The 27,535-nt window shown below is 46.6% G+C and overlaps 3 protein-coding genes across 19 annotated transcripts in view; 2 read left to right on the forward strand and 1 right to left on the reverse strand.

Annotated features, from left to right (window-relative positions):
- Positions 1-3,941, forward strand: part of UNC80 (unc-80 subunit of NALCN channel complex) — a 127,165-nt gene extending 123,224 nt beyond the window's left edge. For all 4 annotated transcript variants that reach the window (XM_086615558.1, XM_086615560.1, XM_086615559.1 and 1 more), the window contains 4 exons: positions 555-636; positions 1,148-1,259; positions 2,405-2,616; positions 3,672-3,941. In XM_086615558.1, the coding sequence (XP_086471684.1) occupies positions 555-636; positions 1,148-1,259; positions 2,405-2,616; positions 3,672-3,941 (676 nt within the window). The remainder of the gene's footprint in view (positions 1-554; positions 637-1,147; positions 1,260-2,404; positions 2,617-3,671) is intronic.
- Positions 3,942-6,942: 3,001 nt separating this feature from the next.
- On the forward strand, positions 6,943-9,234 carry RPE (ribulose-5-phosphate-3-epimerase). 4 transcript variants are annotated; one of them, XM_086615404.1, is made up of 6 exons: positions 6,943-7,064; positions 7,194-7,273; positions 7,376-7,599; positions 7,831-7,965; positions 8,130-8,216; positions 8,670-9,234. In XM_086615404.1, the coding sequence occupies exons 1-6, from the start codon at positions 6,943-6,945 to the stop codon at positions 8,790-8,792; spliced, it is 771 nt and encodes a 256-aa protein (XP_086471530.1). In that variant the 3' UTR covers positions 8,793-9,234. The 4 variants fall into 4 exon arrangements, with proteins under 4 accessions (XP_086471530.1, XP_086471532.1, XP_086471531.1 ...); XM_086615406.1 differs by having other exon boundaries at positions 7,831-7,860; XM_086615405.1 differs by having other exon boundaries at positions 7,376-7,515.
- Positions 9,235-12,724: 3,490 nt separating this feature from the next.
- The window catches only part of KANSL1L (KAT8 regulatory NSL complex subunit 1 like), a 66,453-nt gene continuing 51,642 nt past the window's right edge, over positions 12,725-27,535 (reverse strand). For 7 of the 11 annotated variants that reach the window (XM_086615986.1, XM_086615985.1, XM_086615984.1 and 4 more), the window contains 6 exons: positions 25,060-25,184; positions 23,512-23,636; positions 22,466-22,520; positions 16,797-16,909; positions 15,091-15,271; positions 14,068-14,504 (listed from right to left, as the gene is read on the reverse strand). In XM_086615986.1, coding sequence (XP_086472112.1) covers positions 14,256-14,504; positions 15,091-15,271; positions 16,797-16,909; positions 22,466-22,520; positions 23,512-23,636; positions 25,060-25,184 — 848 coding nt within the window. In that variant the 3' untranslated portion in view covers positions 14,068-14,255. Of the gene's footprint in view, positions 14,505-15,090; positions 15,383-16,792; positions 16,910-22,465; positions 22,521-22,875; positions 22,951-23,511; positions 23,637-25,059; positions 25,185-27,535 lie in introns of those variants that run through there. The other 4 variants (XM_086615990.1, XR_015222305.1, XM_086615989.1 and 1 more) reach the window with 4 other exon arrangements.

Genomic DNA, 27,535 nt, shown 5'->3' on the forward strand with positions numbered 1-27,535 from the left:
TCATGCATCCATTATGTGAATGGATCCTTTGTCACTTTGTGTTTGTTTTTTGTTTGTTGACTTAAACCAAAATGAAAACCAGATGACAAAATTGTGATGAGGCTGTGGAGTCTGTTGGGGAGGAAAAAAAAACCCAGCTTTTACAACCTTGTCCTTGAAAAAGGAGAAGTGGACAAGAAGGCTTTTGAGCCGGCGAGCTGCTGTTCTTGCCTTGGTCGATGTGGCAAAGGATGCAGAGAACTGAGTGTTGCTCAGTGGGATGCATCAATCAATGACTGAAAACTGAAATCGGCAGTTATTTGTATTCGGATGCTACCTGTGCGTGGCCAAGTCCTGAATGCCATGACTCCACCTCCCACCCTTCCCTAAGCCCCGGAAGCCACAACCGAACAGACACATGTCCCCCCGCCATCCTTCAAAGACAGTACCGCTCTTTGAAGTGATTGTGCCATTAGTGGTTGGTTGGTTGATTGATTTTAGTCATGATCGCCAGGACACCAGCTGCTTGTACAGGGTGCTTCTGTGCTTGGCCTAATGCTGTCAACATCTAACAGGGTGGCAAGCGTGCAGAGCGAGCCAGGGCAGCAGAACCTCCTTCTGCAGCAGCCCCTGGGGCGGAAGAGAGGCCTGCGGCAGGTGAGGACATGGGGAGTGAACAAACCTCTCTTTCTCTTTGGGTTGGTTTGGGTTTTCTCGTCTGTGTCTGTTCTGAAATGATTCGTGGATGTGACATGTCCCTTTTACCTCATTTGTGATACACTCCTGCAGTCCGTGGAGTTGGCAGGAGCCATGGCACAAGTCGTAGCTGTGAGGCCCGACAAGTCCTTAAGAGAGGAGAGGCTCTTTGTTTTGAATTCCCCAATCTTTTCTTTTGCAGGCTTTTTTTTTTGGCTTTTTTTTTTTTTAATTAAACAATGGTCACACAATCTGTATCGCGTTACATGCAGTATTGAAACTCAAAAGGCACAAAATCCAGAAACTCATGTATGAAGGAGATGTCTGAGCCATGGGAACCTTAAAATATCTGCTAAAAGTAGAGTGAATGGACATCTAGAGGAACAGACAATGTCGGTCTGCTCTCCTTACGGAGAAGGAGTTGTGTAATACGTGAACGTACGTCAGCCTAACTCTCTCTTCCAATGTTTAGCTTCGACGACCACTGCTGTCGCGTCAGAAGACTCAGACCGAGCCTCGGAGCCGTCACGGAGCTCGACTTTCCACCACGCGGCGCAGCATCCAGCCCAAACCCAAACCTAGCGGTAGGGCAGCGCGCCGTTTGCAGAACCAGCAGAAAATACCGTATTGTTGTTTTAGCTAGAGCGAAAAGTCAGTATGTTGTTAGTAGTCCACATTAAAGTGAGGTCCCAGCAGTTCAATCCTTTCTCCTAGTAAGTGGATACCCTCTGAGAAAATCAGCCCCTTGAAACACTCTGATGGTTTCTCCAGAGGCTTTCGAGGTGAAACTGGACATGGACAGTGAACTATCATGTCTCCTAGAGATGTGGAGAAATTAGGTGCCAGGTGTCCTCTCTTCAGGATGCCTTGTCCAAAACGTCCAGATGTGCAAATTTTGAAGCTGCTATTGAGAACAGTAAGCTTAGCAGCACAGAGTTTCAAGGTTTGTCTGTGGAAACAAATGTGGGACTGTTCTAGTCCCTGCCATATATTTCCAGGAGTCAGCACTGCCAAGCAGAGCAGGTGGCCCTAATTCCATACCATCTGAAGGGAGCAGTTAACTTTGGAGGAAACACCTGGAAGAGCAAAGGTCGCTTGTGAACCTTCTGGGTTTCTAACCACTCAGCCAGGACTCTGCTGGGCAACAGCGCTGCTGGAGATGTTTGAAACACAGAAGTTGACCCAAAATAATTAAGCGCAGGAGCAGGGAGATCAGTTTTACTGTGAAGTTTTAGTGTCGCTGTCTTCACCTTGTGCTGTTCTGTTATTCCCGGATGAGGGACTGCAGGAATGAGAGGCAGTCAGCTGCCCTCTTTCTTTTCTCAGATTTCCTGCAAAACCTTGGGCAATCCCCTTATATATTTGCTTCTCGGTTTTCCTTGTTTAGTTAAGGGCAGAAATGCCTAACTCACATGGGAATTCAATTCAGTATATTCTTCTGGGATGGAAAGCTGTTACGGGTGGCATTTATCTCCCCAAGGCATGACAAAGTTGGGTGGGTGACCAGTCTTCAGGAGATCCCTGACTCTGGCTGTGGCTTTAGAGGAAGCCTCGGGTAAAAGGCTTTTCGATCAGGCTCCAGTTAGAGAGCTTAGAAGGTCAGAATGCATCGTGAATCCTGTCTGAGCTGTAAGAACCCCAGGGATTCTCTCCCTTCTTGTCTTGTTGTGTTTTCCTTCCCAAACTGCAGCATTTTAACACTCAGTTTTCCGGGCTCTGTCCCTTTCAGCGGAGCAGAAGCGGTCGGTGACTTTCACTGAAGCCCAGCCGGAGCCCACCGCCGCCTGCCCAGGGGACGCGCCGGCGCCAGCAGCCCCGCAGCAGGGCTGCAGCCGCAGCAGCCCCCAGGCCCCCGGCACGCAGGAGCCGCCCAGTAAACCAGCGCTGACTTCCTCGCCTGCCCTGGTGGCAGCGGATCTCCACGGCCAGAGCAGCGGGCAGGTAACGGGACTGGCGGTTCCGTCGCACGCGTCGGGCCGCCGCTTCGGCGAAGCGGCAGGGCAGTTTGCGGGGAAGCGCCTGGCGCGTTGTCGTAGGGAACACTAGTGGAATCTGGCGGGTGAGGAAGACCACGGATTCTGCTGCGTGTCTGTTCTTCAGGCTGTTTGTTGTCCACCCCTCTGCTTTTGGAAACTGTTTGCTTCTGGATCTAGGCAATGATTCTGAATTTGCAAATGTATTTCCTGCATCTTCCCTTTCCATCGTCCCGCCACGTGTACTAGTCCTTCTGGACCTGCTCACCAGTGCAAACCTTCAGCAACAGGTTCTTACAGCTTGCTCTCTGAGAGTCCTTAAGGAAAGACTTGAGGAAAAACTTCTTCCCAGTAAGGGTAACAAAACACTGGAACAGGCTGCCCAGAGAGGTTGTGGAGTCTCTTTCTCTGGAGATGTTCCAAACCCGCCTGGACGCGTTCTTGTGTGATCTGATCTAGGTGGGCCTGCTCCGGCAGGGGGATTGGACTCAATGATCCTTTGAGGTCCCTTCCAATCCCTGACATTCTGTGATTCTGTGACTCCTGCAAAACCTCAGGGCTGTCGTAGCAAAAGCATCACTTTTCAAAAGAAATTGCGTGTCTAGCATTTTCTGTTGGACACCAGTGAGGACAGTGCGTGACAAGCACAGTTGTCGCTTCAACACATCAGTGACATTGAGGTGACTTTTAGACACCCAGGTGTCCTGGTTTATCTAGTGTCCTTTGCCTTGAACAAATGAAAGACACCTGTCTTGAGGATAAACAAAAAAAAAAAGAAACGAGGAAGTGTTAGGACTGAAGTCAGACCACCCTTCTGGTCATTGCTACAAATTTGATTCATTAGCAAAGATATATCATTGTTAGGGCAGAATTTTAGGGATTTATCATCTACAAGTGCCTGACCCTTTTCAGTAAAAAGTATTTCCGAATATTTTATAGATGTTCCTTTGATTTTTTTTTTTTTTCCCCACCCTCTCCCTCCCACATTCTCTGAGCCTGACCACTGGCTCTCCTCACTTGCAGAGCGAGGCACTTTCTACTGAGAAGGAGAAGGACAAAGAGGAGGGCTTGGAGTCCCGGCCAGCAACAGCACAAAGCACCCCCCCCACACAGCTCTCTGACACCGAGGACTACGCTGGCCTCGAGACCACCAGCTTGCTGCAGCATGGGGACACTGTCCTTCACATCAGTGAGGACAACGGGATGGAGAACCCCTTGCTGGCCACTCACTTCAGCTTCACGCACGTGGAGCTTGGGGAGACTGACGTTGATCTAGATGAATCTCATGTTTAACTCTGGGGGAAGTGCAGCAGCAGGAGGAGGAAGAGAAAGTGTACCTTCTCCCTTGAGTTCCCTGGTAACTAATGAAAGCAAGAGCACTTTATTGTCCAAAAGCAGAAAGTATTTAACAGCCAGTTGCTACAGACCAGCAGGTTTCTGTTTGTGAAATCTATTTCAGTTCAGGGCAAGACCACAGGAACCGAGAATTTTTACCAAATTCTCAGGATAGGGGTGTGGGCAGATCCATGGTCTGGAAGCCGCGTTCTGTGATCAGCAGCCTCGGTGGGTGAGCGGGTTGTTGTGCTGTTTGAGCCAGAGAAGAGAGACAATCTCTTTGGAGATTGTGCCCAAGATTTATGTTTGTAGCGTTTTTGAGAGGAGGGCTGTATAGTAGCTGACTCCAAGGCGCTCACACCTTGGTGCTGACAGTGAAAACAGTAACACAAAGTACCCATCTGAAGCTTGATTTTCACAAGCCGGGAACCATTGGTTCTAACTTGCAGAGCAATGATAAGCACCATGGAGCAATTAGACTCTTTTTTTTTGGCACTGCAGACTTTAATTGAGTTTACTTTTGCCTGTTGGTTTCATTCCACTCTGTCAGATATTGCCCTTGTGCTACAAAAATATTTACTCTGTAAAACTAACTACAGGAGGTACCGTAAGAAGGAGCGCACGTGCTGTGCTCAGGTATTAGATGGGCAGGGGGTGAGTGGTCTGCAGATGGTAGAAATAGCCCATGCTGTCCTGCTTAAGTGTAGAGTAAGCCATCTCCACAGCTTAAAAAAAAAAAACAAACCCAGAAACTGCATCTGGAAGGCATGGACCTTCTGGTACCTAGCAACTGCTCTGCTGATGCTGTCCTGTGTACTTAGATGTAGGGATTTAAAGTAAATATTTATAGATGGTATTTTCATGTTCCTATATATATAAATATAAATATATATGCACATTGTAAACAAAAGATGGCTATTGCAAGGCAGAAAGTTGATGAAAGAATCTATTTTTGGCATGTGGAGATTGTATTTCAAAAGGTTCCATGTTATGTATGTAACGTTCATGGCTGCAAGCGTGAGAGAGAGAGATGTGACATTTCTGTGTAGGTGGAGATCCCTGTGGGGGAACCAGCTGACGTCCCAGCTGAGGTATGGGCTGTGCTGCAGCATCATGGCATCACACCGAAATGTGAATTTAGCCATTAGCTGCTCATGGGCAAACTGCAGAACAGCTGTGAAACAAACCATGAGATCGCACCCTGTGCTTTGGGAATTGGGTACTCCCATTTTCAGCTCACGTTAGAAGGACTAGAGTTCATAATCACGGCGTTATCGTGCAGAGGAAAGTGGTTTAGAGCACTCTGAGAGTCTGTGAAATGTGCTAATTACTGGTTTGGCTCCAGAGGGCTTGTGATTTGGACGCACACATCATAAAACAGCCTTACTGAGGAGATGGAAGGATATCCATCCTCCTGTCCACCTCCAAAGAAAGGACTCGCATCTCTCTCCAGCAGCTCTGGAATAGCTGTTTAAGATACTGCCTCCCTGCTGTGGTGCAGCGTGCAGTTCCTACTGCTGTGTGGAAAGTTAACCATATACCTGGTAGCAGGTTTCAGCCTGCGGAAACCCACGGAGCCTTCAGGTAGTGCTGCCCGGCATTTGCCGAATGCGCAAATGTGACGGGAGCCGCTCTGAGGAGGGACCTCGTGCACGTTAAACCTCCAAAGAGAGCAAAAGCCACCCTGCTCCCAGGCTCACGGGGGTCTGAGCGTGTCCGCTCCCGCTGCACTGGTGAGAGATGGAGACTTTCAGCACCTCTTGGGAAAAGCAGGGCTGAAAAGGCAAGTGTTTCTGTAGTGCACCACCTATATCACCATATAGAGCGATATATGACACACACAGGTGGTGCACTAAAGCAGCGTTAAAGGTTGGTTTGTAAGAGGGGATGGTGGGGTGAAGGTGGCAGTGTCTCAGCTCTGCTGCTCCATGGGTGGCCTGACTGACAAACTGCTTACTCTGCTGACCCAAACATGCTGTCCTGCTGCTTATCTCCTCAGCACACTGGAGCCAGCACCAGCTACCTGCCGGAGCCTGCTTTGGGTTAGCGCCTAGCTTGGAGGTCACTCAAAGAATTGCTAAATTCCAGATGCTAAATTCCAGTTTTATTATTAACAGTGACGCACAAATGAGGAAGAAAACCACAGTTTTGACTTTCAGACCCCAAGGTAGGCCGGGTTCCTGGCAGCCATGTGGGGGAGGAGAGCTTTAGGCACGCGCTGAGCCAACGGCTGGTGTGCAATGCACACGGAATTCACGGTGTGTTTGATAGAGCGGCCTTTTCTGCTGGAAATGAGAAGGAAGCCTCTTCCTTCATGAAAAGTAGGTGCCTCACCGTGGTACGCCACTCTAAGGGTGAGAAAATAACTGTGATTTCCTTCATTTAACTCAAGTGTACGTAATAAATGTTTCCATTCAGGTTTCCCCGTCACCGGTGAATCCTCAGATGCCTCTTTTTCCATGTGCACCCTGCTGGAAACCCGTGCAGCTTGTACATGGCGTGCCCCGTGCCTTCGTGCCGTTCGGGTGGGTGGCGCTGACGGTGCTGGGTGGCCGCTGGGCGACGGCCCAGCTGCTCCCGCGCTGCACTTCGCGTCGGTCGCGCCGATGGCTGCGCTCGCGAGGCGCACACCGTGTGCTGGAGCTGCCGCCGCCGTGACAGCCGACCGCGCCGCGTCCGGGGCCCGGCGGGGCCCTGTCGGTGTGTCGGCGCCGCCGCCTCGGCGGTAACCGTGAACGCGCGGGCTCCGTACGGGCTCTGGCGGCACACGGGCCGGGTTCGGTGTCTGAGTGTTGCGCGGCGGGAGCTTCCCGCTTCCCGCGGCGCCGGTACCGGTAACGGCGGCCCCGTCCCGCCCCGCCGCACAAGATGGCGGAGGGCGCGGCGGGGCGGGGCGGCGGCGGAGGGCGCGCGCCCGTCCCGGCAGGCAGCGCGGCGGCGCATGCGCGGGGGGGCAGCGATGGCGTCGGGGTGCCGGATCGGACCGTCCATCCTCAACAGCGACCTGGCGGCGCTGGGCGCCGAGTGCAGCCGCATGCTGGACTGCGGCGCCGACTACCTGCACCTGGATGTAATGGACGGGTAACGGCCGGCGCGCGCGGGGCCGGGGGCGCCGGGGGGGCGGCCGCCCCGGGGAGGGGGTCGGGCGGGCGGCCGGCCCCGGCCCCGGCCCGGCGTAACGTGCGGGCGGGTCTCTCTCTCGGCGCCAAGACACTTCGTCCCGAACATCACCTTCGGCCACCCCGTCGTGGAGAGCCTGCGCAAGCAGCTGGGCCAGGAGCCCTTCTTCGGTGAGGGGCGCGGGGCGCGGGGCGGCAGGGTCCGCCCGGGCTGCAGCCCCCCCCGCGCCCGCTGACGGCTCTCGGCTCTGTCCCCCCCCCGCCCCCGCCCAGATATGCACATGATGGTCGCCAGACCGGAGCAGTGGGTGAAGCCGATGGCTGTCGCCGGCGCGAACCAATACACCTTTCATCTAGAAGCCACGGACAATCCAGGGGCCTTGATCAAAGACATTCGGGAGAACGGGATGAAGGTGAGGGAGCGCGGGCTTGGAGGGGCACGCTGCGCTTGTCGGCTTAAACCGCCGCGGTTCTGGCAGGGAAAAACCCAGCTGCAGGTTCTGGTGGCCAGAGATTGGCACACACAGCCCTGACGCTCTTTGTGCACCACGTCAGGCTCCCATTTTAGTTTAAAAAACTAATCAGGAATCTTTCTTTAAAGCAGCCCGCCCTTACCGCACCTACACAGACGTGTTGTTGTTTTCCCAGGAGTTTGTACCCAGCTCAAGGCAATCCTGCTGCGTTTGTCATTCCAAGGTGCGCTTGGGTTTGTCTTGCCTCTCCTGCAGGTCGGCTTGGCCATCAAGCCTGGCACCACAGTTGAACACTTGGCACCTTGGGCCAACCAGATAGACATGGCTTTGGTGATGACGGTAGAACCTGGATTCGGAGGGCAGAAATTTATGGAAGACATGATGCCAAAGGTAAACTAAAGTTTCTCTTTCCTTATTTATTGAGCTCAAAGCTAATCAACAGTACAGAGTGCTGCGGTGAAGCGAATAAACCTTACCTGGGGGGTGTAGGAAGTTACACATACCTGTAGCAGCTGAGCACGGATCTCACGCCAACCTTTCTCACCGTTTCTCAGGTTCAGTGGCTGAGGACACAGTTTCCCTCGCTGGACATTGAAGTGGATGGCGGAGTCGGGCCGGACACCATCCATAAGTGCGCAGAGGTAGGGGGCTGAAGCGGAGCAGCGTTCTCGGTCGCTGTGTTGAGGGACGCAGTCGTCCCTCAGAACACAAAGCTCAGGAGGAATCGTGTTTTGACCCTTTGTTTCCAGAGGGCCCAGAAAAGCACGCTTAATACCAACATCCACCTGCGGCCTAACCTTGTGCCTGTTTCAGTGTGGCCACAGACGGCTCCCCTGAGCTAGAGAAGTTGTTTGTTTCTTGCACGCTCAGCTAGATAGGAGCAATGATGAAGACATTACCTGTTTGGGGAAGAGCTGTCTTCTCTGAACTTGAATTGTGGTTGTAGTTAGAGGTGTGTTACCTATGTCCCGCAAGTAGTGCTCGTTTGCCCACCAGCCCAGAACTTGCCACCTCCTCATGTGTTTCACAGCCAGAAAACTCTCTGGGACGTGGATTTGCTCCGTGTTACTGAGTGGGTGTTTAATGTCTTCCAGGCAGGTGCCAATATGATTGTATCTGGCAGTGCTATTATGAAGAGCGCAGATCCGAGATCTGTGATCAATCTTCTAAGGAATGTGTGTTCAGAAGCAGCTCAAAAGCGCTGTCTGGATCGATGAGACCACCCGAGCAGCTCAAGAAGGCTCTGTGCGTGCAGGAGAACCCTTGTTTCTCGTGTGTAAGGGAGGGCTGGATGAACATTAATTATGGAAACTTGTTGCTGCTGAACAGAGGAATCATTCCTTCGCTGCCATGAAGCAAGCAGCAGTGAAAAACATTCTGGCTGTCTTTCAGGGGTGGAAATGCAGTGGTTTGAACCTGTCTCTTGATTCTGTGAGGCTAATCTTATGGCACAACCTGTAACGCTGACTGGATTGAGCTCCAGTCAGTTTTTGCTTGCTAGAAGAGTGTAGCATCACCCCGTGCAATCTCTCTCATGGAAGACTCTAATCAAACTGCCATCTGCTGTCTGTATTTTGTCATTTGATCTGTGCATTCCTACAAAACTTTTCCAGTACCTCCATTAAACACCCTTCCCTTGGTGTGGTAAGTCTCCTTTAAGCTGACTGTAAAAAATGAGCGGTTTTGGTAGTGAGTTTGGGGAAAATGCAGTTCAAGAGGGCTAAAAAAATCCCATGGATGTTAGAAATGTTCCTATGTTTTGCTTTTACTGCATAGCCACACAGTTCTCGTTTGCGCCGACGTCACAGCCTGGCCTGCTTGGGCACGTGACAGGGGACAGTTACCACCCAGCAGAGGCAGACCGGAGCAGGTCCTTTGGGATAGCCCTGCTTCCCGTGGCTCTAATTAGTATTGCTGATGCCTTTCATGTTTCGTGGTGTTCTTCCCTCTAAGTTGTAATTTCAGAATTGTTGCAAACAGTCTGCTGCCCAGGGCAACAGGCCAGAAGGCTCAACAGCTGCATCCCTGCCATTTCCACAAGGCCTACGTCAAATCTGTTGTCCTGGCAGCAAAGCTGGGCACGTCACTGACACAGTGCTAGAGCTGGTGCACCCCTTCCTTCTAAGCCCAGGACCTGCAAGGTGTCCCTCGGAGAGGCCTCTGCTCGGCGGCTGTGGGAGGGGACAGCTGTGGTACCGCGTGGGTCACTGCTGTCATTGCGCAGGAGGCGGCGGGGCTAGTTCAGACAATCCAGACAAGTCTCTGAAATGGCTGAACTGCTTTTTCCTGTGCGGTTGGTTGTGGTGGAGGTGAACAAATGCCTTTGCTTCCTGTTTCCACTTGCCACCCCATTTGAGCACTAGGCAAAAGAAAAGTGGAGTCACCTGGACCTACTGCACTGAAGACATCTTTCTGAAGAGCTTTGCCTACGGACGGCTTGGCTAGGAAAGGTAATAGTGCAAAGATGTGTTAAAGCAGGTTATTAGTACTTTGGGAAGAAGCGCTGTGTAGAGTGTAATACATTGTGCACAGAGAAGCAGGCATGGCTCTGGTGTCTAAAATGCAGGCTACGCGGCCACGCAAAAGGCTAGTTCAGGCTTTGGAAGTGTGGCTTCCACGCTATTGAAAGGAGCAGGACAAGAGCTGTAGTATCCTTACTTCCTGTAGCTGACCTCAAGCTGGTCTGAAAGGGAAATCAAACCATTTGTAGGTTTTTTTCTAATTAATTTTTTTTTTTTGAGGGGTGTGGGGAAGTCCCAAAGTTATGCCAGTTAATTGAAGGTACTGTGCTTTGTTCTGAGCATGGAACCACACAGGATGTTTTCTTTCACAGGTCGTAGCCGCTTTGTCATTGTTTTTAAATCTGGGAGTTTGCACTCCCTTTGACTCTCAGGTTGGGAGTGTTGTGGGAGGGAAATTACACATACACAGTAAAATTACTCAATTACTTCTTTCTGCCTAGACCCCGCCCAGGTGGGTTGTGCAGCCGGCTACTACTGCAGCAGCTTTTTACACATCCGAGGTTAAAGCTGCCAGTGACCACGGAGCATCCATGGCAGTAACAGTACTACTACTTGTTCTTTTACTGCTTGAGACTCGGCCAGTTTCTTGCCCCATACGTTAACAGCAGTAACCTCTCAGGTGCTCAGTGCACCTCAGCGGCAGGATTTGAACCAAATTTGTAGCTGACGTGAACACCAGCGCGCTGCTTGCGTGGTATCCGTGGGGCCAAGTAAACCCCAGCACCGTTGGATGTTGCAATACTCCGATAAAGCAAAGTTCCAGCAACACAGGAGAGCGCGGTCTGGTGAGTCACATGGGGCCCAGGGTGATGTGACAGAGCAAGGGCTCTGTCCGCGCTGGAAAACAGGATAAAAGAGACTGATCCAGCTGAGTAGGGCCGGGGTGGGACATGTGCTCCACAGGGTGATACAGCACACGTCCCTGAGCACGATAAAAAACTGCACTAGACACACATGGAGCTTAACTTTAATAGGGCTTAGAAGTTTGTGTCTGTGCTCACAGTCCAGTAAGGGCCTGGACGCAGAGATGAGGCGTGTGAACCTCACAGCAGCAGGGAGCAGAACGTCAGTGGCCTTAGAAAAAGTTCTCCACTGGAAATGGTAAGCAAAGCGCAAGGGGATGGCTTGTTTTGTGACCCAAGTCTCGGGGTGGGGTGGGGGGGCCTTGCTGCATTATGGTTAGGGTGGTGTTTCACAGTCAGCCTTTGTGATACCGTCAGCCACATCAGCAGCAGCACTGACAGCTGGTTTTACAGCTTAACAGCCAAAAGAAAACAGCTTTTCCCCGTGTTGTTTAAAATTTTGTAAAGGAAGGAAGACAAGCAGGGGTTCCTTGCCTGTTTTATGGCTCCAAGCATGAGCCTGGCTCTGCGCTCTCAGCCCACTCCCACCGCTGGCGGCTTCCTGACGCCCCCAGCATTCATGCACAGCTCAGCTGGCTGGAGGAGGGAGTCCAGCTTGGCAGGAGAAGGGCTGCAGGCAGTAAACTGAAGTACTAGTGCCAACTGCAGCTGCATGCAGCACAGGGAAGGACGCTGAAAGGAGGGGGCTGGTGCTGTGACCAAGTTCTTTAAGCGTTTTCTCACTTTGTTCCAGTAGTGAAATGGGGCTACTGGAAAACAGGGTGCCTGACTGGCTGGAGCAAAGATGCACAGTGCAGAGCCAGAGGGCAGGGCAGAGTGCCTGGGCTGCTGCAAGAAGAGGTGCTGGGGGTGAGGAACACAGCGGGGGTGGCCCAAAAGCCGTCCTGCCTGGCACGCGCACGCACGAGGGGCTGCTGGAGGTAGGCACGCGACACCGGGACATGACCAACTGGACATTTTTATAGTTGCTCCAGGGATTTTTTTTTCAGTCTCCTGGCTGCCTGGCCTTTCTTTGCTTAGCCTTTTCCTTGCTGCCGTGTGAGACACGAGCTGGTTCCCACAATGGCTGACAAGAATGTGTAGAGAGGGGACAAAGAAAACATGCTTACCCTCGCTCATGGGTAACTGCTCGTGCAGCCCCGGCAGCTGGCAAGGGAACAAGCAGCTGCTCTGGACCAGCCTCTCGGAGACTGACCCAAAAGCAACCCAACAGTTCAACACCACAGCTGGGAACTGAACAGCAGTGCAGAACAGCTTTACAGTCCACCAGGCTGACCAAACACACTTCGCACCTCCAGTCTAGAACTCCTCTCCTCTTACTCCTTCCTGTAAAATGCTAGATTGCATTTCCATTTCCTGACGGCACCTTCAGGACACGTAAGGCAGGTGGCTGGCTGGTTGACTTGGTCTGTCCCATCTCTTACATTGCAGAAACTCCTCACCCTGCCCCAGGGAGCAGACAGAGCAGGAAGCCCTGACCTCACAACACAGGTGGGTGGGAGCTGGTTGGATCAGACGCCTTAATGAATGGATACGGGTATGGAAGAGACCTGCAAAGCATCTGAGACATGTAACTCAGAAACCTTTTCCCAGCAGCAGGTGCACATGCAGGACGAGAGACATGGAAAAATCCACCTCTGTATTCAGAGAGTGGGGGGATCTCAGCCTCGCAGCACCAGCACAGCTTCCTGCCACTTCAGTATGTTTGCAAAGCCATTGCTATTCCTTCTCTTCTACAAGGCCATCAAATTCAGACTACGTACAACATATATAGAAATAACTTTTAATTAAAAAAAACCAACCTTGCATCAAAGATTATTGTATCAGACATTGAGGCAAGATTCAAGTTTAAGACAAACCAGTGTTAAAAAAGTGTTTAAAAAAATAATCAGAATGTGCAATAAACTACAATGTAGCAATAGGTTGTAGTGTTGAAACTTTACTGAACTGTTTTCAGATGCCCAGTGCATATTTCCTGTCATTTTGACCAAAAAAAAAAAAAAAAAAATTGACACTAAAACTGGGTCATCTGTCCAGTGCCATTCCAGGTATTACATGTGGAGGAAAATTTTGCACAAAACCAGAGACTCCTATAAAATTGCCTTCAACTGCGCTACACAGAAAAACTCCCTGTTGATTGATTACACCTACATTCAATGTTTAATCTTTGTTAATACCTCTTGAGATTGCAGATACGTTCCAAACTACACTCTTCAGATGCAAGTTTAAACAACTTGCTTTTGTTTTCTCACTGTGAACTCGCTGGGAAATTAAAAATCTCTCCGGAATCACAATGGAAAGCTTTGGGGCTTTTTTCTTTATTGGTCTTCTAGACATCAATCATCTTTTCCTTTTCAGCTAGTCACCAAATGTTGGCATACTTACGAGACTCTTAGAAGGCACTGTACAGGAACTGGAACGAGACTTGGTCTTTAACATGTTAAAGCAAAATCTTACGAGCCTCGTTAGCTACTGGAGGGCTACGGAAGCAAGATGACCCCAGACACAATATTCGAAGAGCTGCGTCGCTGATTCGGCTCGATTCCTCTTCCCTTCCGTTTCGCTACGCCCACACGACTGAAGCAGAAGCCCTACTTTCTGAGTAGCAGATACATGGAGTATTGAAATGCAGTGGTACTTCTACCTTATTGCTTGAGGACATCTCTATGAAACATGCCCTGGCACTACTGAGAGCAGAGTACAGATTTTAAGCTAGATGCGAGGCCTCCAGAACGCCCGCTTTGAAACCGCTGGTTCTCCCCCACCCTCGTCTTGCGCACGGGGTACGCACAGAGGCACATTTCTGCCCCGTGCTCGTGCCACACAGGAGCATAATCTGAGGCTAGAGCCCCTCCCCGCTATTTTTTCAAGTAGTTTTTCTGTGTTCAGTTGAAGTTGTTGGTTAAGGGAGGCAGCACATCCCGCTGCCCCAGAATCCACTAGAACCAGAAACGCATTTGGAAACAAACAGAACAGAACAGGATGATTATTAACAAACGTGGCAATATGACAACAGAAAGTGAATGGTGCCAGCAATTTATGTGCGCCCACTCCCGACACTGGGAATATTAGACTTCCAGCTTGAAATAATTACTTTCTCTTGGGGTTCAGGAAGAAGAAAGTGTTGTCTTTGGGATTTATCCTGCCTGTTACAAAGCAAGAAAGAAAATATATTATATGCAGCTACCATATGGGTTTGGAATTGTGCTGTCATATGCTGTGTGAACAAGAGAGATTTTACCTTACGCTTTTCTCCACCTTAATTGGCTTTCTTAATGAACCACATTACTCCCTGTCACCTTTGTTTTCTTGTGTTGTTGATTCCCAGGCCAACGTTTTCGCAGTCCTCTGACTCTTCGGTAGATTGTTTTCTCGGTGGATGGCCGTTGTCTGGCAAACCGGCGGGTGCGGATGAAGTACAGGGGGAGTCGCTGGGGAAAGCTGCACTTGACATTTCAGTCCGATGCGTTATTTGATCTTGGCACAGTAAAGCTTCCACCTCTTCATCTTTTAGTGGAAAAACTCGAAGTTCCCACAGCCCAGACTGAAAGGAATCGAAAGGGTAGGAGTGGGGGTGGAGAAAGAGAAAAGAGGGGGAAAAAGGGATTTCAGTTGAGTCTGAACTTATTAGCTATGTGCAGAATGAGCTGCTATCAAGTAACAAATAAGAGTCTGTCTTCTTTACAATGTTTGCAGGGCTCTTCAGATAAAGAATACGCCACGGCTAGGCACCAGCTGTGAGCGTAGTAACAGAGCTACAATTGAACAGCCACAGTACAGGAAGGGGAAGCTCTTTTCCACAGTGCCAGACCATCGGGATACCTGACCCCGTAATGATCAGGCCTGACTGGAACCCTGGCCAGCATCCCTGACCCCAGGCCTGCCATGCTCGCCTCTAAAACATGTGCCATGTGTACTGAGCAATGAAATTTTTACCCATTAACAAATCTTGGGCTTAATTCATAAAGCAGAGCAGTCTAGTTCTAAACAGGAGCGCTGCGTTCAGCTTATGTCAGCTGGGGTGACGGCCTGAGGTTCTGATCAGTGAGACAGGAGGATATGTTCAGGTTCTTTGGTTTAGGTTAGAGCCAGCGGCCACCGAAGACCTAGAAGCTTCTGGAAGCACTCACCTTCGCTTCCTGGCTCTCCCTGCAGAGTTGTGTAATCCCTGAACAAACAGAGCTGTGGGCTTCCGAAGGCAAGTCGGGAACAGGTTCGGCAGCGCAGTGCAGCGAGGCACAGGAGCCGCCGTGGTGGTCTTTCTGCACCGAATCTTGGCTGTGGCGTCCGTCGGCATTTTTGCTGTAAGATCTAGTGCAGGGTAAGAGAAGAGCCTTCAGAGCCACCCCCTGCCCCTTCACAGGCAACAGTTCCGATTTTCCTTTCAAAGTGTTCAGTTTCTGCATGCGTGTTACCTGCACTCTGCCTATTTAAATCAAAAGAGATGAAAGTACACATGGTTCTTGACAACCTTGCTGTCACAACCCAAAGCAAAGTGCTATGTGGAGGAGCTAACTGGGTAAAACAGGGCTGGAACAGGCACACTCTGGCTGCAGAACAGCTGGTGGCTGGTCCCGCTTCTGCGCCTCGCTCCACACGCTCACCAGAACAGTAATTTTGGGAAGTCAGTGAGCCATGGGCTCTTTCCACTCGAGGGAACAGGAGCCTGCGGAGCCCAAACTGCACTGCCAGCTGACTGCGCCCATGTAACTCAAAAAGAAACATCAGGTCCTTAGGCTCCCCCTTCCCACCTCTGCTCTGGACATCTCCAAAGCAGTCAAAATAATTTGTTTAATAAGATTAAAAATGTTGACTTCGCCTTTAATGCAAGTTTAACTAGATATAAAATACTGGCACGCATCTTAAATGCTAGGAAATGCGAGGTGGAAGTCCGACCTTGCCCATGTCATGGCAGTTTTACTTCTGAATTCAAATAGCACTAAGATTTCACCAAGGAGTTCATGGAGTTTCAAAATAAAGGAAATATAGAACTTGTATTTTTCAGAAGATTTAGTCTTTTTCAGTACGCTTTCTAAAGTTATTTTATGTTCAAAATTGCTTAAAACATAATTAATTCCTTAATACGGTTTAGCTCTAATTTTAACCTGCATTTAAAAAAAAAAGCTATCTTTACATATTTATTTATAGTGCCATGGTTCACTTCCAGCCAAGAGTACACACAAGCATATGATAACTAGCAGAAAAAGTTATCCCAGCATTTATAGGATGCTTTTTGTCCTGGCAGATTGTGAAGCCGTTTATGGGAATCATTTTCCCAGAGCCAAATTGCAGATACAGCTTTATGATGTTTGCTCTTTTTGCAAGGCTTTTAGGGCTTATATCTCATTCTGATGTGTTTTGCACCAGATAGCAAGCCTGTGATAATTAAACTTTTTCACCCAATGACTTTTTTAAGCATAAGGGCCCTGGCACAGCCCAGGACCCTTCAGTACACGTCTCTGAATGCAGCGGACTTTCATCTAAGTGAGGTGAGTGAAGAAGGGCTCATGTTACACTTGGTGGCCAAAGCCATAGTAACTGGGAGTGGCACAAACTAGCAGAGCTCTGTGTTCAGTGTGGGAGTAGGATTTTTGTTCACTAATACCAGGTCACTAACATGCCAAATTTCCCTAAGAATGCATGCTGCAGAACTGCACGGCCGTCCCTTTCCAGCCACAAAACCAGCCATACCCGGTACTGACCCCGATGAGTTAATGAATGAGGAGCCCTCTCCAGGTTCTCTGAGGCAGCATTTCTGAAACCTCTGCACCAACAACCAGCACCAGTGGTTCAACAGGAACACTCTTACCAATAAATGATAAGTCAATACACCTGCCTGCTATTCCTTCTGGGCCAGCGGCTCTGCTCCCACATTGACCACCTTGCTCTCTCTCTTTCTTCATACTTTGTATGACGTAAGGAGAAAACTTCATCTGACAGATCTTCTGTCTGTAATGAAATACAGGGATAGCTGCTGTCACAATTAGGAACATCACTAGCAACAAAGGCAGCCAATATGATGCATAAATCTGCGCAGGTCTGTTCACCAAACAAGAGGAGGCAACACAATGCATGCTTGCAGGAGAAGGGCACATCAAAGTATAGGCATTCAGCTTACACCCTCACCAGAGCTCTGGTACATGGGACCATGTCACTTTCACTTTCTTTCTTTGCATGTCTGTGGTTGATCTGAAAGGGATGTAGAAATTGTATCCCCTGTTTAACTAACACATTTTTCCCTATGGTGAGAGGCAGAAAATTAAGAGGACAAGTACTCATTTGTAAATCAAGGCAGTATTAGCCTTGACACATACTAGACAAGCAAAAATTCCAGAGTTTCCAGAGACTGCTTTAGGAGGAGGCTGGGAGGCAGCAGGATTTGCCAGGTGCTCTTTAAGCACCGAGAAGCAGGTCTGAGATCACCAAGGACTTCGACAGATCCGCACCGAGAGGAACTCAGCAAACCTGAGGCGCCGCATTCCTGCCGTGAAGCCAAGCAGAAAATGGTTTCTGCTTTGAAGAGACTATTTCTTAGCAAACGATTTGCATGACCCGGTACAGCTCAAAACGGCCCTAATGCGAGTACTTTAACTGCTCATAGTCCAACAAAAGCCAGCTTTTTAGGCAAAACTCCTCAGGTGTAGCCATCACATCTGACCTTCGCTTTGAAAGAGCCAGCTCCACTCTTCCATTGGCAGCACACCAGGAGGTTCGCTCCGCGGACACGGCTGGGTGCGGAGATGGCTGGGGGAGCTCTTGGCCGGACCCCTCCAGCACGGCTCAGTTATTTTTAAGTGCTCCAAACCATTCAACCGCTTCAAAGTTCACCTAAAAAATCTGTTAGCGAAAGCACACAAAAGTGCTGCAGCCATGGATTTTATGCCAGCCTCTCCCAACTCAAAAGCAGAGAAATTCTAGGAAAGAACAATTCCTAGTCAGAGGAGCTGCGAAGCTGCACTGTCACATCAGTTCTGGGCAAGAATTGTACCAATAATCGGGGGGGGTCATGGAAAAATAAACTGATTTTCTTCCACAAAGCAAAATCCTCAGTGGTGTTATAGGAGAAACACCGTTTATCTTCCGATTGAGCCTGATAAAACACGGAACCCAATGCAGAGTCCTCAGCGCAGTGCCAGGCAGAGGCACACCATACAGCCTGGGTGGCCGGCGGGAGGTACGCCGTGCCAGGCAGCTACCAGCCCTGCGGTTTCCTGCAGAAGCCGTTCTTGGTATCAAGCCTTGCAGCGCCCACGTAGCTCACCATCGTTATGGGTACCAACGCAAAGTATTACAATGCGTTTGTGCTGCTGCAAACATACCTTGTAGTGGCACTCAGAGTGCTTTTCCCACCTAACCAGCTCCGCAAGGACATTGAACTGGGCCAGTGAAAAGGATCCCAAATACTTCAGTGCGATCGGAATCGGCCGCAGGACCTGCTTGCTGAAGCTGCTGCTGCCCGGTCCCTCCTCAGCCCAGCACTCAACAGGAACCTTCAGACAAACAGGCCTGCTTTGTTTGCCCATCTCATGGCTGCTTCTTGGAGGCTCCTCGTTGCTTTTATTTATTTATGTTAAACACAAACCACTTTGTTAGCTGCTGGTTTCCTTTCATGCAAGTCAACTTAATGGGTTTCCTCCTCTCTCTGGAATTCACCAGCTCTGTCACTTGGATGGCATCTGTGCGGGGCTGCATCTCAGTTCAGGTTCTGTCTTTCCAAGGTCAATGATGTATAGCGTGAAAGTGAGAATTTTATGAACTACAAAAGCGCTATTCCCTCAGGAAAAATTCAAGATTTTTTGTATGCTCAGATTTCCTTTGAAGTGGAAACAAAAGATAATTTTGAAAGAAAAACTTAGGCTTTGAAAATACTTTCTTAGCAAATTGCCAAAGCTTTTCATGCTGGGAAGAAACTTCATTTTTAACAAGCTTCCTTTCAAAAATCAAAGCCCACATTCCTCTCCAAGTGAAGAGTTTTGAAAAATACAGCAATAAGCCTTACTGTTCCCTTTCCATAACTGATGGTAGCAGATTTAAGTACCTGTTTATTTAAAGTGAGTTTTACCCTATTCTATTGAAGACTAACAAGTAATACATTTTCTTATTTTCTTCTTTCTATGGATAAAAATCATTTACATGAGCGTAAAAGGTCTCTGCTTGCTTCAGTACAGCCTCTGCCCCTCCCCAGCTTTATAACACTTCATGTCAACTTTTGGTTAATTTACATAACTGGATAAATTTGAGTGGTTTTTTTTTTCACTACTAAGGTTAGTTTGGAAAAGGACAAAAGAACTGTCATTCCTCGGTGGGTGGATCTGGCAGTGATGTTGAGAGAAAAGACTATTGGGAAGGCCTGTTTGTGAGGCATGCCTAAGGATTTCACTGGAAGAAAAAGACTTAAAGCAAACTAAGATTTGGATCCCCCCCATCGCATCTAGTTAAGCTCCAAGACACTGTGCATTGATGTGGACTAGCACTAGGAATATTTCTGAAAGGTTCTCAAAACAACAAAGTCTGTGTTTCAGTCTTTGGCTTCACGGAAAACACTGAGTCATAAGCCATGAAAACACTTATGCAAAACTAATTACACACAGAATTATTCCAAAGTATTTGTCATTACTAAAACAACTACAAAATAAACTTGAACATTACTTTACCGCCATGCCTTGCCAGAAACTTTAACCTGGACAAAACAAATTAAAAATAAAATAAAGGCGGAAAACCCATGCCACACCCTCCCGTGCCTTAAAGCAATAACAGACTGCAAATTCATACATGCAAACCAAGAAACTCAGATGCTCTATTTCCAAAAACTAAGTATTTTTAGAGCAAGTAATAGAGCAGAAATAGATAGTAGATTCACTTTTGCACTGCCCAATTGTTATTTTTATCCTTGTAAGGCGAAATTTCCCAAAACAAAAATGAGGCACCCAAAAAAGGTAAGCTTTTTGTACTCAAATAAAGGCACGGTGAATAGGCCTGATTTTCAGAAAGTGCTGAGTTCCCGTCCTTGGAAATGTGGCTCTAGTAGAACATGCCAAATTTGGGACCTCACATTTTTTTGGAAACTTTGGGTGCAAGTGTATTTGAGGGATATAGGTTGTTGCATTAAAAGCCTCTAAGTGAAGAAGAGAGGAGGAAAAAAAAAAAAAGAAAAAAAAAAAGGGTATCGAGTGGAAGAAATCTTTTAACTGCTGGCTGACACAAGGAGAACTCCAGAAGTTATAAATTTAGCCACACAGAAGATAGGCAGAAAAAAACCTATCATACAGTACCACCACAGGCTGCTATGCAGTGAAAAGCAAAAAAAAGCTTACTTTATATAAAAGCAGAAAGAGAATTCTGCCCTCTCTTGTCCTTCACGAATCATGTCCCGAAGCTTGCCTTGATTTCAGTACAAGGAGCAATTTTAAGAGTGTCAGAGTGTGAGTGCAGAAAATGCAAAAAGGTAATGCCGCCGTTTTCTCATGTCTTTTTTAAGGCTTGCTCAATAACATCTATCTTGGTCTAAAACAAGGAAGTGGAAGGATTATGATCAGGGAACCACCTTCTCTCAGTACTCTGAAAAACATCCAAACCAATTAACATGATCTCAAAAGAAAGGGGGAAAATTGGCAAAGGATGATTTAGACAAACAAGATCTTTAGCGTTTTATTCTTGCCTGACATCCCTCCTCTCTCATTCTACCCAGCAGCCCACGGACAATGCAGAAGCAGTGGACCACAGCAGGAGGCACAGCTGCTTTACTGTTAACTCAAGTTATTTCCTGGCCAAAGGATGAATCATCAACTAGCCATGCCAAATAGAAATGTACTGGGAGGGCTACTAAATGAGCCATTAGCCCATGAACTTCATAGAGAGACACCTTGAGGTCCATTCAGCAAAATATGCTAAAAGTGCACAAGGCGAGTCATCTGTATGGGAAACCCACACAAGAAATCCACTGAGACCTCCAAGTAAGTCCCTTGAAGCCCTGAAGGCAAAATCACTGTTGAGATTATTTTTTTTTCCCCCTCTCCGATACCAGGATGAAACAGAGAGCAATGAACAGCAGGTTCTCGAGAGACTGTGCGCCCTTGCTGCCTTATTAGTTATTCTCCAAATAGTTTAATTAAATATCCTCGCAGGAGAGCTCTCCTCCCATGTCATTTGACCTTTTTACTACAAAAGAAGATCAGGCATGTTGCCTGCCAGCAGAGATGGTACCAAAAGGCGCTGGTGGAGGTGACATAAATCTGACCACCAGATTTCACAAGAATTTCTCAAGTCCATGAGAATAGGCAGGGACAGAGTAAGTTTGTTTCATTTTCCTTCCAGTCCAAGAGTATGGTGCCAAATGAGTGCAACTACACCTGGTAGGGAGCTGACACCATGATGCTCTCCAAAAGGAAAGGTTAATTTCCATGGAGCAGGCAGCTACAGACCTGGAAAAACCCCAAGGAAGCTAGCACCTTTGCAGAGAGTGTATTTTCTACCCCAGGGGAGTGGCATAGTGATTTAATTTTTTTTACTGTGTTTAGCATAATTTCAGTACTGCTACCCAAATGCAATCCTTTTCTACGACAAAGAAACCTTGGCTGTAGAGATGCTCTGAAAAGGAGCTCAAGAACAGATATTATGGATGAAGGTATGAATACAAGTCTTACAACGGTTCATAGTGGCCTAAGGCAGAGACTGGAGGGATACTAGAGATGTGCAAGGACAGCAAAACTGGCAAGTTTCTGGAAAAGGAGCCACGAAAAGACTGGAAGGACAGAAAACCAGCCTAGAGCCCAGAGCTGCTGGCACATTCACAGTGGGGCTGGGAAATACATCAAACCCCCAGTTAGAGGAGAAAGGGACCGCGAGCTGCAAAGCCCACGGACATTCGCTCAAAGAAAAAGAGAGATTCTTATGTCAGGAGGAAGCCACGGTAGCACGTGATGTGTAAACTTAGCTCAACAGGCAAGCAGGAAATGCTGAAGGTTACGTTGTTCCCGACAAAGTTTCTCTCAACGGGAGGGTTGCAGGAAGACGAACACTGAGAAGAAAACTGAGGAAACCTCTGGGTTTAATGCCAAATTACCTCCTGAAGAGCAACAGGCCATGGGAACTGGCCATGAAAGAAGAGGAGGAGAGGGGACAGACGTTACAGCACAGGTAGCCTCGGAGAGAGAGTCCCACTGGGAGACCCAGAACCAGAGCCTCCAGGCGCTGGGGAGGCAGAGGCCTGGCCAAAGGGACCCTTTGGACCCTGTGCCAGCAGCGAGGGACAGAAGAGCCAAATGAACACGTGAACCATGGTTATTAATGGAGATAAGTCACATTTCTGTCATCCACCATAGGGTCGAGTAGGTTAGGATAAGACACATTTTCACTATCTGGTACTTGGTACTTGATTTTTGGAATTTGAAACTTACCAGGATTTGCATGAAGCCAGTGACTTTGGAAAATACATACCGATTATCTCAATTATACATTATAGCTGGTTTAATTAAAAACTGGTGGTTTAATTAAAATACAGCCTACCTCTTCTTCATCTGTATGAGATCTTTCTAAAGGTTGAAGTTCAACAACTCTCCAGCTAGAAATGAGACAAGAAAAGTAAAATTAATTTACCTAAATGCTGTTTCATTATTTCAGCTGTAAAGACGACTCTCCTGTTTCTACACTATATTGTTCGTTACTCCTTCTTCAACACTGCTTGTGCTTCAAAATTGCTTTCAAATAAAATAATTTCAGATTTAAGGTGCTGATAGCAGATGCCCAAAATTTAGATTTTCCTTTCCCAACCCAATATCTAACCTTTCCTTTTCCTAATACAGTCTTCAAGCTATCCAATGGTCTTAATTAATATTTTTAGCTTTAAAGACAATATAAAGGCAAATACAAATTACAGATATAAAATATGGAAAAATTGCATTTAGCCATTTCAGGCAATTTGCTGGTAAGCCACTGAATTACAGCACAGGAGATGAATTACCCTGTTTTAGCAATCTAAAGATGTTCTCTTTCTGAAAAAAAAAATAAAAAAATATGTTTCTAGAATCATGGATTATAGGTTTACATTGTATGGGAAAAAACCCAAGCTTTTTCTACTGTATCAGAGTGGATAAATTTAAAAATATATTCTAAAACATATGCTAAAACTATTTCTGTTTAATTCACTGAAAAGAGTTAACTATTTTCTCATGAATCGTAACACACAAAAAAGAGAGCAACCTCTAAATGCCCGTTCAGAGCATGTCAGCCTTACGGCACGTTTAACCAGAACCGCGCTGGAGGCCATGAATATCACTACAATTAAGATGATCTAAAGCCACTTCTATTTTTAGCCAGTCTGTGCATCTGCCACCTCCCTGCGTGGCGACTCTTTCTCTTGTGCTATCAGCTGTCCAGCCTTCCCACCACTCCAGTCACACAAATTGAAGTGCACAGGAAAAAAAAACAACGTGCACGAAAAGATCATATTAATATTGTAAAATTATCTGAGTGTATGTTAATGATATCCTTAAGTTAATGTTCTCATGTTCACTTTGGTATCTTCTTTGCAACTAAGGAGGTCATGAACAAACCTTGGCGTAAGGATTTCTTTGTACTGTAGTTTCTCCAACTTCGCTGGTGCCACCAGTGACATTGGAATAACAATGTTGTCTATATCGTAGGAGCTCTCACTTCTCAACCTCCTCCTTGAGTTATGCTGTATGATAGAACCAACACAAGAGGAGATTCATCAGCTCAAATCATAGCAACTACGCGTTAGCTGAGAAACATTAGAACTGCACGAGGAGAAAAGTCATAACTCAAACACATTTTCCAGTAGCTTAATGACTTCTGATTCCTGCTCCCCCTCCTTGTCCCTCCCCTGATGGAATCTCAACAAATCTTAAAACGCTGTCATCTCTGAGTTTTACCTCTTGCTGGCATAACTCTTACTGAAATCAATGGCAGTTTCCCTTCTCAGGTTTGAGTTAATTCTGAATACTTAAGTGAACTTGGAAGTTAATGATGCCTTCTTCATAACGTTCAGTCTATAGAGATCACCTTCTAGAATCTATCTCCTAAGTGGTTCTTCAGTGTGATACAATTCAGAATTCCAGAAGAATGAAGCTACGTTTAGCAGGGAAGAACAGCCTACATGGAAAGTGGTTTTCTCAAAGACATGCAAAATATAGAAACTGAGTTTCTCTGCCATGATCGTAGTAGGATTCCTGGTGGCGTTCTCTGCCCGCTAGTGCACGGAACCTACACGTGTCAAAAACTGGAGTTCCTAGATTATAGGAGAAAGTGCAGTTTTAAATCATGATACAGTCCATGTTACAAGATCCCAATTTTTAGGTGAACGTTAATGGAAACAGCCTCTTCTAGAATGCTCCTTTAGGTGTTCTGTGAAGATGGTCTGCTCGAGCAAGGGAAAAAAGGAGGCATTGTCAAAACTGGGTGGGCAACAGAGATTTATACTCGGCTCTCCAGGAGGCATCACTGGATTGAAACATGATGACGTAGAGAGCACCAGCATACCACTATGCTTAGCAGAACCGTGGGACTGAAATCTGAATATTATTACGAAATTCTCCAGGAATTCCAATAAAACAAAGCGTGTTTCTGCAGAGACTTCACTGAACCAGAGCTGTGCTGCTCCTCAGCAAATTATAACCAGAGGATTTCCCTGTAGGGAAAAGGTTTTAAATAGTGAGGCTGAGAGTTAACAAATTCTGTGACTGTACTTGCAGTGAGTACTGTAAAATGTAAGGATGTTTTATGTAGCTGCACCAAGAAAAAAGGGTCATAAGAGCCCTTGTGTGAAATTAGGAACATAAATCACAGTATATTTAATAAAATTTAGGAAAAAAAAATAAAAAATGAAAGGCCCAATGCCAATAAACTTACACTACAGTTATATGACCTGCAAAATCCTTTTACAAGCAAATATCTGTTTTAGCAACACCGCATACTCGATCTGGAATAAATTACTTTATGTACTACGCTTCATTCACTGTAAAAATGCTCTGTACTGTAACTTAACACTACATTAGATGTAAAAGGCACGTGGTTTTGTATTCTTAATTTGCACAGCTCTCTGTAGATATTTCAGTTGAGACAGTGATACATTTTTGGTTTACCTGTGATGAAGTGCTGTGAGTGGGCCTGGACATCGCATTGACATTGGTCACGGCAGCGAAACTGCTTTGAGATTCCGGTTCTGCATGTTGAAAGGAGAATGTCTCAAACCTAGCATTACGTTCACCTGCCACGAAAAATAACAATAAAACATAAATGCATACCAGCCATTGTCTATTAGGCTAAAGATATTTTTCCATACGGTAATAGTAAAGTCATTTCTAGAAGCCCACAGCTAACCGCTCACAATTTACTGAATACTAAAAAAAGCCATCTAAATAAACACTTGTTACTCATCCTGGCATTGTTGTTCCACAGAACTCATCCCTCTCCTTCTACGAAGGATCTCTTCTTGTCAAACCAGCTTCATATGGGCAAACCCTCCTTCGTTTTCCAGAAGCTGCCATAGACTACACACACACAGCAAATGCCATCAGACTTTGAGGAATGCTCCTTGGTGTTCCCTAACAGTGCTTCCCTAACTGGGTTGCATCTCACTAACCTACCAGTTCACTAAGCCCTCACTGACCGTTTCTTCCTTGATAAATGATAAAACAAAGCTGGTAGCAAGGGTAACAAATAAAATTAGTTTCTAGATCTCTTATGTGTGGTTTCTTCTAGTAGAGGTCCACTGCTGCAGACAAATCGTAATTCTTGTTCTCTCTTACTCAGTCCCAGTGTAAGCACCATTTAGGAGGATTCAGAATTTAACTCCCTGTGTTCTCCTTTCCTTCTACCTTAATTTCCAGTAGGAAAAGAGAACTCAGATTTAATATACCAACTAATAAAAAGAATCAGTGTATTCCACCATGGAAAAAGAGGTAAGACAGATCCTAAAGACTGCATTGCATAGGCTGGGTCAAGGACATGAACTCTTGTCTCCCAGGCAGCTCTGCAACTCCCTGGCACACAGCTTTTATTTTTGGCCTTGTTCATCAGGCTGACCTTCCCCATGGATAATTTCTTCTAGACAGAGCCCAAATTAGGAATAAATATGTAGTACTACACCCGTAGCACTAATAAGCTAGAACTTCTGCTGCTTCTCATGAATACACCACACAGCAGTTTTCTGGCATTGGGAAACTATGATCCTCATGACAAAAGATTGCTTTTTTTTTCTTCCATGAGCTCAAAGAACTAAATATTATTGGCAGAAGACTGATTGTAACTTCAAAAGATTTACAGCAAGAAGTTTTCTATCTTGCTAGTGCTCCCAAGTAACTCCAATTGTTGATCTCACTGTGCATGACTGTACGCTTAGGGAAACAACATGGTTACAAAAAAAACTGCATCAGCATCTGCCTTTGGGGACCAGAGACTGGTTAGGGGAGCAGGTGGAATGGAAAAAAGGATCACGGAGGGCGAGAGGGCACAGCACCGCCCACAGAGACAGGCACAGAGGGTAAGAGAAGCCCCTACAGCAAAGGGGAGGCCTGTAATGCACAAGGGGAATGATGCAGAGGAAAAAAAAACTTCTAGAGACATTTTTCAATCTGTCCAAAAGCACCTTTTACTGTCTCCTGTAACTTTCTAATCAATAGGGTTTATTTGGTTTCGGCTTGTGGTTTGGTTTTGCTTGGTTGTTTTTTTTTTTTAATGGATCATAATTTTCTGTTAAATCATCTCTGTAGTAATTTCCATAAGTCCACCTCTATTGCAAGAACACACTAGCAGTTTTACCTGCACATGCAATAGAAGTGTATTTTTCCACAGTGTTAACTGATCATTTATATCTTTCAATTCTTTCTTAGGGGAAATTTTAAACTAATATAGTTTGTCCTCTTACTCAGTGATTTATTTTCTTCAACTGTCTTGTGAGGAATTTTGCCAAAAGCTTTCAAAAGTTCACGTATGTGAACCTGTAACAGAATCTGTTAGGTTTTATATTCTAATAGTAAGATGCTATTTATCTTTACAATGGTATGCTGAATTTTTTGTCCCTAAATTATCACATTACTCTATTTAAGACACTTTCTATTAACTTAACAAGTGCTGAAGTGGAGCTTCAATGGCTTAAAATACAAAGATAACAGAGGCGAAAACACTAATTATAAGCACTGGCTACCCACAAGTCCTCTTAACAGTCTGGAAGGAAACCAGAACCACAAATGCCAGTATACAACAAATGAAACATAGCTGACTAAAGATGCCAGGAATAGTAAATGTTTGGTTGGGCACATAATTTGACAGATAACTTTGCAAATCAGTCTGTTTCACTGACTACTATTAAAAAAAAAAAACCTTTCATATTAAAAATAATGACATCCAGTATTAGAAAAACACAGCTGGACTGCTAAGCAGCTTCCTGTAAGACTATTCCAAAAATAAAATACAGAAGCTTGTCTCATTTTGTAATATATACTGAAAAAGAAAGAGAAAGATTACTATGCTTTAAAATAATACATCATTTTCATGGTGTCATAAGTCCATTTCTTCACTCCTGTAAAGTTTCACACAGTATCCTTTCTGGAGACAACT

The sequence above is a fragment of the Tauraco erythrolophus genome, chromosome 8 (assembly GCF_009769465.1).
Source record: "Tauraco erythrolophus isolate bTauEry1 chromosome 8, bTauEry1.pri, whole genome shotgun sequence".
Taxonomy (NCBI): domain Eukaryota; kingdom Metazoa; phylum Chordata; class Aves; order Musophagiformes; family Musophagidae; genus Tauraco; species Tauraco erythrolophus.

What these genes read in the sequence shown, in the direction of transcription:
- RPE (XM_086615404.1), top strand. Translation starts at nt 6,943, where the DNA reads ATGGCGTCGGGGTGCCGGATCGGACCGTCCATCCTCAACAGCGACCTG. An exon ending in TGGAAGACATGATGCCAAAG is followed by an intron (nt 7,966 to 8,129) that starts GTAAACTAAAGT and finishes ACCGTTTCTCAG; the next exon opens with GTTCAGTGGCTGAGGACACA. An exon ending in CCATCCATAAGTGCGCAGAG is followed by an intron (nt 8,217 to 8,669) that starts GTAGGGGGCTGA and finishes AATGTCTTCCAG; the next exon opens with GCAGGTGCCAATATGATTGT.